Genomic DNA, 10,696 nt, shown 5'->3' with positions numbered 1-10,696 from the left:
CAGGGCTGCTCCTACCACATCTCACTCCTCTCTCCTCTGGCTGCAATTGCTCTTGTGCAGTAACTTCTCCTCCTTCTTAACTCTGTTATCCCAGAGGTGCTCCCACCTTCGCTGATGGGCTGGGCCTTGGCCAGCATCAGGTCCGTCTTGGAGCCAGTTGGCGTTGGCTCTATTGAACACAGGGGAAGCTTCGGGCAGCTTCTCACAGAAGCCACCCCTGTAGCCCTCCCGCTACCAAACCCTTGCCATGCAAACTCAATATATACACATTATGTTCTTCATATATTATCTAAAATTAAGAATATTATCTAAAAATAAGAATTTTTTTTGTGATAGGTATCTGTAAATTTTCAGAGAATAGCATTTGTGTAAGAGCAATAGGATTTTTTTGGTATGTATAATACAAAACAGTGCATCAGACTTGTTTATCATAGAATACATAGAATGTGACTTTCGATATTTGACATACAGAACTTAACATTTACTAATTTTGTACATCTTTTATGAGTATGTTATTTCAAAATTAACAATTGTGTATTTATTTTTAGATGTTTATAAGAAAAAAATTGCTTAGTAATGTTTAAGGAATTAGGACTTTGTTACAAAACGAGTTTCTCAATGGTTTTGAAAAACACTCTAAAAAGTTACTAAATTTTAAAAGTACTATTTTCTTAACAAGTGCTCCAGCGCTTTTATCAGGCCTTTGATGAATAGGTTATTGGATTTTCCAACAAATAATACAGTTCAGAGAACAAAAGCAAGTAGTTTACATCTTGCAGGTACTGCAAAATGACGCACTTTGGTTAGGAAAGTATGTTTACAAAAGTCCCATGACTGTACTTTTTAGTAATGTTATGTAACAAAACAATGGTCCTGCAAAAATTATGTTAAAATAATGGGGTTTATCATATTAATAGCTTGAAAAATATGATAGATATCCTCTGAAATTTTCAGCAGATCTGATGTTCAGTATTAAATGACAGTCTGTGTAAATATATGTTCTGAAGTGTCTTGCTAGACAGATAAAGCATAGAGGTCATAAACCAGAAATATTTGGTTCTACTTTGAAAGGGTGAAATGAGGGAAGTGCAGAGGAGCGGTGTGAAGCCACAGGGTAGCTGACTCTGCCCAGCATGTACTCGTGGGAATGCAGCACAATTGGAGATCAGTTCAGAAAGTGTGTTAAAGCTGTCACTGTCTGTTTTGATACAAATTAATGGTACATACAAAAAGAACACTGAACTAGGAAATCAAAGAAATGGCAGGTATCCTTTTGATAATGAATATATTAGCTTCTATTTTTAATACTAGAAGAGAAAAAACAGATGAGTTTGCCTTTAATGTACAGTCAGAACTGATTTTACTTTGGCTGTCCACACCTCTGTGTTTATATCAGGTCACTAGTCAGTGTCTTCACCTGTAACATCAGTATAATTTAAGCACCTCAGAGTATAGGAGTATGATATTACAGAATGGCTTTACAGGCCAAAGCCTGTGCAAATCAGACGACTCTGCATAATCAACAGATCTGTGCTGCACACACTTAGGTGGCTGCAGGAGAACAAGTTACCATTGTGCTGTGAATTGTTTGCAGTGTTCCCAAACAAGAGATGTGCCTGTGGTAAGCTCTTCTCACCACACCTAGTGATGATAGGTTTGGACTTTAATGTGAAACTTGGCTCTTTCACCTGAAACTTAAATCCTTGTACATATTATGGGACATGGGTCTGAATTTAGAATGTTCCTGTATAAGATACCGTTTGACCATGGATATATGAGTATATGTATACGAATATATGTGAAGTCATTAAGATTGCACTATCCTCTGAAAATGTGAGCCCAGTAGATTTATATTCCATATTCTATGGCAACATATTTTTGGAGCATCTGCACTGACAAATGAGGTTAATATCCTTTGTCAAGAGAGAAAAATGTCTTTAATTGACACTTAATAAAACTTAATGTAATTTAAAATTAATGTATTTCATCAAATTCACTTTTCACAAAAATAAGGTGAATTTCTTTTTCATTTTTATTGTTGTAGTTTTTTATGTTTTGGAAGAAGAGCCTGTTTAAAAAAAGATTGAAGCAACAGTGAATGACTCAGGAAGACTAGTCAGAACAATACTTGAAAAAGGCTTATGACATGAAATTTAAACCTAAAACTAGCTAACTCCTTTAAAAGGAGTAAGAGGTTTTATACATTCATAGAAAAACTAATGATTCTGTGTAAATTTAAGATTCTGTAGGGTTTTTTTTGACCCAGAAATCCTCCCACCGCTTCCTGTCTTTAATTTACTTAAAGGAATTCTCCTATCCCATGCTTTGTTTTACATGAGGAAAAAAAACTGAGCAACTTAGTGTAAAGGTATATGATGTCCAGAAAATCGGAAGACAGAAAAAAATAGAATTCTCTTTCAAAATTTCCTTCAGGAAGTGTTTTGGGGAAATAGACCATATGCAGTTATTAAAAATAAAATTACTCACTGAATTATGTAGAAATGTCAACAAAAATAACATAAAATGAGAAAAGTATCATAGATGTAATATTAATGAGTGATAGTTAATGTAATTTATTTTTTCAGGAAGTAGCCATTTCAAATACTTTTATACAACATATTTTGCAGATTGTGGTACATTTTGGGGGAGATTTTAAACATTCCACTAAAATATCTTATTGCTCATTCTATGATCAAATACTTTATTTTTTTAAGTTTCCCACCATATTTTCCATTATTGTGTTTCAGTTATTGGAAAAAAAAAATACCACCCCATTTTTTCATCTAAAGTACTGTTTTTCTGAGGAATGTGAACATCTCTCTGTTTTTTCAGTCCCAGAGAGAAAAGAAAAACACGTTTGTCTTCCTTGGTTCTTTCTGTTTCCTCCTTGAAAACCGAGAAGGGAAGTGCTCTATTCGCTTTCTGAAGCAAATGTGATGGATCATCTGTCACAGGATATATGATGTGACAGGAAACCAACTTAACAGCAAAAAAGTCTCACGAATACAATTGTCAATTTTGGTAGATGAATTTCTGAAAGTTAAGGTTGCAGAGGTTCAGCTGGCTCTCTGCTGCAGTAAACAGCAAAACCCACTTCCCCTTAGAGGAAGAACTTTGGGACTGTTGCCACTTAAGTCAAAGTACTCAAAGCTAACTTTTTAAATGTACTTTTTGCATGGGGCTGAACAAAAGAGTGCTGATAATCAGAGTGGCGCTGATCAGTAGTTGCCACTTCTTGGTTTTAGAAATATGGAAGTCTTCACTCAGATTTTTTTAGTCAAATTCAAGTCACTGTGCATTTTCAGTAATTTGCCCCATGTTAAATAGTAGCTACACCACCAATAATTTTGGTCACAAATGAATAACAGGCGATGTATACTATACTGAATGAGTAAAGTTATGCTTCTGACCCAGAGGAGGGCAATCTAGCCCTAAAAAAAAAAAAAAAAAAGCTTAAAAAACCCCAATGAAACAACAAAACCAGAAGAGTGCACTGCTCTCATAAGGCTGGCTATTTTTGTCTGACACACCAGCACTGATTTATACCGCAAACCATCTTTAGTCTTCCATAGTTTAGAGGAAGATAGGATTGTTACAAGCCACCCTTTTTATAGGAGAAGGAAATAAGGCAATATCAGGAATTAAGTTTGCCAAACTCTACTTTATACCCCAAAGAAACATTAGTGCTTATTCTTGCGCCACTGAGATGTAACTGATTTAACTGGTATTAAAAAACCCCAACAGTCTTTTCACAAGTGTTTTTCCCTTTCTGAGCAATCATTCTGATGGCTGCTTGTCACCAGATTAGATTGTGGTTTGCATTTAATCGGTATTTTCTGTCACATCTTTATTCTTAATAAAAATCTTAGTTATTTTAAGGTTAATGAAGTAAAATAAGGAAATTTTAACTGAAGGGAACGATGAATGGTAAATGTTACGTGCATGAAAACATTACAAATTTGTTAATTCTCCATATAATATTTTATTAGCTTGAAATATACCGAATATCTTGTTGTTAAAACTGAATTTAAAGTCAAGTAGATTTTAATGTTGTGGGTTTTTTACTGTTCAGCTCTTGAATACTCACCGTACTGGTTATATTGAGGAAAAAAGACACTTTAATAAATGTTTAAAAATTAGGATTTAGATAAAAATTTACTTGTCTAAAAATGTAAAATGTGATACTTGAACTAGTAAATCTGTCCAAGTATTTACAATTACTTGTTTGAGATTTGCAAGTGCCGAAAATATGAATGTCTTCACAATGCCTCAGGATCCAAGAATGATCTGTTCCTCACCATGTCTAGTCTTGTCCCAAGAGATGAGGTAAGTCAAACAGGTTCTCAAACTTCAGTTATAAGACAAAGACCATTATCCTCCAACCAGCAAGGAAAGAAAATTACGAGCTGCAGCTGTGAGTCTCAGTGACCTGGCTAAGAGAAAGCCAGTAAGAACTAATCCAAGTCACTCCAAAATTACTGTAATAGGAATGCATATGTTACTAAATATTTGTACTCCATTCTGCCTGACATAACTGTATTGCCAGAAGCACAAAGAACACAAGATTTACCCTTACTGTGACTCAATATTCACTTACTATGTTTTAACAAATAAGAATTCCAGTATTTACAGGTATTACTTTTAAGTTACTGAGGGAAAATCCCTCAAATAGCAGTTATGTATTGCTGGACACCTTGAACTTTTGTTACTGCAAGAACAGAGGAAAAAATGAAAGTGCGTTGTCATGTGCTCGTTAAATGATCTTGCTGAAATGACCTGGGAAAGATAAACATTTATTCGACTTATTCATAATGTGCTGTATGTTTTATTTTTTTATATCTCAGATGAGCTTGCCATAAGTTCTACTAAGATAACTTTTTCTTTTGTTTTCAGATACTGGATTTTGTGTGTCTTAGGTAGCTCACTATTTCCAGTATGTTAAAACCACAGTCAAGAATTCTCACTTTAACATCTTTAGCTCTCCACAAGTTAATCATTGCATTGTTAAAATAAAAATACTCAGTACTGGGTGTTACTTACAACCTTGTATATTTTATTAACCAAAATACCATGTGAAGAGAAATAAATTACAAAAATTGAAATTAAATGGCTATGGTAATCTGTTTAATAAATGAACTAAGACAAAATATTAAATATTTGTAAGAAATCAACTCCAAAATAGCAAAATATTTTACATTAAATTGTAATGTAAAAGGATAAATCTGATTCCATTCTGTATTTATTCTTCTAGGAGAATCAGTATTTTGTATATATTACTAATATGAAGCATTAACTCAAGTGCCTGTTAAATTACAGTTCAGTTGGAAAGTTCTGGAAGGTCAACCAACATTTCAACCAGAAGTAATTCTATAACAAAAGAACAGAATTTAAACCAATGTCATTATTTTGCTTAAATTAAAAATCACAATACCACTATCACATAGTAAGTCAGGTGTCTGCCTTAGTCAGATGTGGTGAACAAAGCATGGAAAGCAACAAAGACTTTTTTGTACGAGCAAATGCACTGAACAAACCCAGTGACCACATGCTCGCTACTCTGTACTGGAAAACAAACTTGTTATGCTGAATTTTGATTGTGCTTAGCTGGTATATGGTATATAGACTATGAAAAACTTTATCAAGCAGTGACTTACTACGAGGGCAACCTTAGTGTTTGAGTCTCCAAAAGGTATGAAGAATCACAGCATAAAATAAAGGGCTCAGTTCTGCAAAGTGAGTGTTTTTGCATCATCATGATGATATCGTGCAAAGGGAAAAAGTGCTTAGCAATTTGCAGCATTGCACTGCAGTCAAGTAACAAAACTCCCACAAAATATTCATTTCATTTATAATATTTTAACAAGGCCTGAGTCTCAAAGCGCTCTAAGATAAATTAATTCCTGATTCCCAGTGCCATTGTAACCTCTGAACAAATCTAACAGCACAAACTAATCTAAAAAAGTGTTATGTTTCCGTCTGAAGATGTTTTATCCAGCAATATAAGTAACATGAACGTCATGAATATTTTCTCTCTTTTTTATCTATGCTTGTTTGCCTGTGCATGTGACAATGCTTCATGCAATGGTTTTTATGTGCATGCAGGTTTACGATCTCCCCTGTATAGAGAGTAAAACTGTGGGGTGTGTGGCGTGTGCTGGCACGGCACTGAAAAATATTTTAAATACAAACTTCATCTACCTTAGATAAAGGTCGTAAGAATTGTCTTTTTGAGTCAGTTATCTTAACATGAGTAAAAACTCCATAGCCATTATTCAGCACCCTTCTGAAGGTTTCAGTCAGCTGCTCTATACAATGGATAAATGCTTAAAATTGACCTAAAGACGTCACCTTGTTCTGAGAAGCTGACCCTAGGTGAAGAGGAAACGGCAGACTCGAGCTGTGACCTTTGTACTGTCCCTTTCCTAACTGCCCTGAAGGAGGTGGCTGCTGTTGGGTCTGTTTTCCTCCTCGCTCCTGCTCCATGTACAGAACCACACTACTCAATGAAACAATCTCTGGAGAATTTTCTTTTGGATGTTAAGGGAAGGAGACATTAAAAGATTTCTTAATTAAATTAAGCTGGCTTCACTGCAAGTGAAGGCATACAGGGCAAATTTTCTTTCTGAGGAAGGCAAGATTGAAAAAACTGAACACTTATTCCCTAGGGAGAGTTATGATACAGGGTAATAAAATGCTAGATACGTATAAAAAAGTACCTGCCCCAAGTTCAGATGAAAAAAATAATATTTCAGAATACAATGACTGAAAATTAACTTTTTTTACTCTTACACAGAATAAAACCAAAACATTTGGAAAGAAAATTATTGAGAACAAAAATGACTTCTCTAATGAGCAGCATGGGTTTTCCAGTTGCCAGAGTGTCTGAACTTTTCCCAACCAAAGGCTAATCGGCATCTTGCCAGACTCCCCAAAAGACACACCAAATCAGCAACATCACAGAACGGCTTGCTTCCACCTTCCTCCAGGCCACAAGTGCTATGATGCGGTGCTCCCTTTTACTCTGAGAAGCTGATGTTTGGATTGAGACGCTGCACACGCTGCTTGGACTTCCCATCTCTGTATCAGCACGCCGTCCTCTGCAGCACCGTGGAAAAGGAGGTGCTGATTAGTTACGGTTTGCTTGCCCTCTGCCCCTTCATGCAGCCACGTTACTCAGTGAAATGTGTTTCTCTGGGCTTCTTGTGTCAGCCCTAGCAGTCTGAATCTCTCTGCTGGAGGAGTGGCAAAGTAGGCTTTTTGCTCCTCCGAATACCTTTCCTTCACTTCAATTATGTCCCTGTAGTGGCCGTCCTGCCAGTGGAAATTGAATTGCTCTAGTAACTCAATTCTTTTCTCCTCTGTGCTCACACAGTCAACAGGAGCAGACTGTTCCAGGAACGGTACCTGAATATCTGGGAACAGGAGGAGACCCCGAATAGCAAACCAACCGCCATACTTGGGATGGATACAGACGCCATAGATCTTCTGGAAGAAAAAAAAATAGAGAAACTAGGATGTCTCACTTTGTCTCTAGTAATGGTTAGAGTTTGAAGCATCAAGCTTCAATGCAACTTCTCACACTCCTAGCCCTCTGTGGGAGTGCTATACAGAGAAGAAAGAAAAGCTCTTTCCTGAATATGTGGCTCAAAACATTGCATTTCATTCCCATTTTCCTGTGCCTACACACACCACCTTGTAATGTGGGGAGAGGTCCCTTTTTGAAAATCTAACACAGAAATTAACCACAGTGCAATTTTTTTTGTTGTTCTATTTATAACGCTCCAAGCAACAGGTCATCTTTTACACTGAAATTTATTCTCCTGGGTAGGTTTCATAGATCAAGATATTCTTCTCCATGTATGCATCTCTATACCACTGTGAAGAATCTGGGAAGCTTCCAATTCCTGTCTGAAACACTTTATGCATCTAGATGTGATCTAGATTTTGTATTTTCCTGCCGGAAGAACTACTGAGTAAACAATGGTTTTACAATTCAGTGATTGCAGTTTAGTGGTTCTTCCCAGACTGTCGTTTTGCCTCACCTTTTTTCCCCAACGATCAAGCTTCACGTCCTTCCTTTGGTAGTAATATGCGGCTCCAGCAACATGGGCAGCTGTCTGTGCCAAGAACTTGGGCTTTCGGCTTGGCAGAATCTCGTAATCAAAGATGACATCCACCTTCTGGTCAGGGAATTTCTGGGAAAATTAAAAAACATCAGCCCAGGCTCATGGAGGAAGATTTGCCACTACAGAAGCGCTGGATGGTAGCAAATCAGGCACATGTGTAGCCTGGAGATTTTGTCATCCAGCTACTGAAATCTATTGGCATGCCTTTGGCCTTGGGTTTTCAAACTATGACCGTAAAGCACTCCCCATAGCTGCAGGTTGTAATGGCAAAGAGACAGAATATGCAAGTAAAGCAGGTCAACAGCCTGCTGATGCTCTTACCATGATGAATAATGCTTTACCCTTCTAAAGAGCGAGGCCAGGAACCTGGAAGGCTTGTCTGCTGCTCAACCCACCTGGTTATATGCCACGATAGTAAAAGGAATTGGTATTTCAGGTTCTTACCTCCTTCACATGTGATAAATGATGAGAAACACACTGATCCACAGGATCCCTGATTATTTTTAACCGTTCTTTGTTCACAAAAGGTTTAAGGGCTTTGTCAAACATTGAAGGTGTGCTGAGGACCACGAAGGCTAGTGTGTCATCTGGGTAGGAGAGATGAAAGGCTGGCTGGAGAACAGCATTGTACCATCCGACCTTTGGCAAAGAAAAACAAATCTCCGTTAAAACAGGGACGCTACTCTTTTGCTAGTGGGCATGCGGGAATTTAAAAAAGTGGAAAGAAGTGTAGCCACCTTCATTTGCAACCCAGATATGCAGCCTGCCTAGTGCCTTCCATTCAAACCAAGTTGGTTTGCATACTGGGATTTACAGTTTCTGGAAGCTGTACTGTGAGCTGTACGTGAGACAGAAGAATCATCATCCACTCCTTCAGCTGAAGACCGCTCTTTATCCAGCTCTGCTCAAAAACAGTAGAGGGAAAGTACGAGCAACCAGTCTTACCAATGCAAATCAGATGGTTTGGTTTAGATAGAGCTTTCACAGGTTTTTTTTCCCATCTTCAGCCAGAAAGAAACTGGTACTTCTGTTTTGCTCATGTGAGAAGTTGCACGGTTTACTTCTGCAGCAGGAAACATTGATGTGTGGAAATGAAGGATGTGAAGCTCCTAGCAGTGCTAAAATCCCCCAGAACCATCAGCTGTAGCACGTGGATTGTGATACAGCCACATTTTTATATTTGTTTCCAGGGCTGCGTGTGTTATAACACAGTCCAGAAATGAGGGATCAGGCCAGGGCAGCGGGAAGTCATGACCAGGGGGGAGAGGGCTCAGACCAGCAACTGCCAAGCAGGAGGAGGTAATGGCTGAAAACCCCTGCACTCCACTACTAACGTATTGCACAATAACATCAGTCTTTTAATAGGTTATGACAACTCCCACTCTCCTGGGACACCATAAAGACCAGGTCTAACGTTTAGAGAGATGTCAAGTAATGTAGTAACTCTAATATTTAGTCTGAAAATGCAAAATACTGGTCACCTCTACGTTATCAGTGAAATGAATCTGAAAGTGACTTTACAGGTGATGGTGACAGCCAGACCTGCCCATATGGAAACACAGAATGAAAACTAAGTTTACTATAAAGATACATTTTTATGTCAACCCCAAAGTTTAATCAGTTTTGTGGCTCTTGTTTAAGATGCTGAATTGAGATGTTACAAGAAATTACAGAGAGGTGAATCCAAGGTTTCCTGATTTCCCAGTATGGATCAGTCAGTGCACCACGGCTAGCTATATGAGAATTAAATCTAGAAAGAGATACAGTGCTCTAAGATTTCCCTCTGGTAGCTGTAGTCTTTTTGATCTGGGTTCTGCCCCTAATTGTCCTGCTGTGTTTTGGGAAAGCAGCATTAAATTCTTCTCCAAATTCTGGAGATTTCACTTCTCTTGGCACCTCATTCCCTTTTACTTTCTGTCAGATCAAGAATATAGCAGGAAATACAAGTATTTCAGGTGACAAATACAACATTCCACAAGGAAGGGAAGGTTATGTTTATTGTAGATTGATTTGTATTGATTGTAGCTTCGTATTTAGTATTGCAGATTGCCCCTGGAGTGGGCAAAGAAGGAACCCCTAAGTTTTGGTGGAAACTGAGCGTATACAGTTCAACACAGGGCACAGTTGCAAGGGAGAGACCCCCTTCAGTGGGCAGAACAAGCCGAGTGCCAGCAGGCCCTTTACAACCGGGGCAGGTAGTCTGCACTTTAATACACAGGTGTTTCTACATTTAGATTAAAATTTAAGCTTGCTTAGAGGACTTTACTCTGTGCTGGTCCAGATGTATCTTTATGTAACTCTCCTGATCTTATCACAGACTAGAACCAACATAAAGGACGCGAGCAAACCTCTAGTTCAGCCGGTGCTCCGCCGGTGCCAAGGCACAGCGATAACCCTGATCTGCGTTACCGGGCAGACTAAACAGACCTCTCTCGCTTGTCCGTTAACCCGCGCCCGCAGCAGCGCAGCACGGCTCCTTTGGAGCATTTCCAGCCCCAGCCCACGAACTGCCGCGCCAAGACCCAGGCCCCGGTCGGCAGGGGCGAGCTCTGAATTCCCCCGAGGCAACG

At 38.4% G+C, this 10,696-nt stretch overlaps 1 protein-coding gene across 1 annotated transcript; it reads right to left on the bottom strand.

Annotated features, from left to right (window-relative positions):
- Positions 1-7,173: 7,173 nt before the first annotated feature.
- Positions 7,174-8,783, bottom strand: MMACHC (methylmalonic aciduria (cobalamin deficiency) cblC type, with homocystinuria). The gene is made up of 3 exons (XM_009702747.1): positions 8,571-8,783; positions 8,043-8,195; positions 7,174-7,485 (listed from the first exon to the last, which is right to left on the bottom strand). The coding sequence occupies exons 1-3, from the start codon at positions 8,673-8,675 to the stop codon at positions 7,174-7,176; spliced, it is 570 nt and encodes a 189-aa protein (XP_009701049.1). The 5' UTR covers positions 8,676-8,783.
- Between the last annotated feature and the right edge of the window lie 1,913 nt (positions 8,784-10,696).

Source organism: Cariama cristata, unplaced genomic scaffold (assembly GCF_000690535.1).
Source record: "Cariama cristata isolate BGI_N322 unplaced genomic scaffold, ASM69053v1 scaffold44446, whole genome shotgun sequence".
NCBI lineage: Eukaryota > Metazoa > Chordata > Aves > Cariamiformes > Cariamidae > Cariama > Cariama cristata.
Note: the sequence above shows the minus strand (reverse complement) of the source record. Positions and strands in the feature narration are given on the sequence as shown.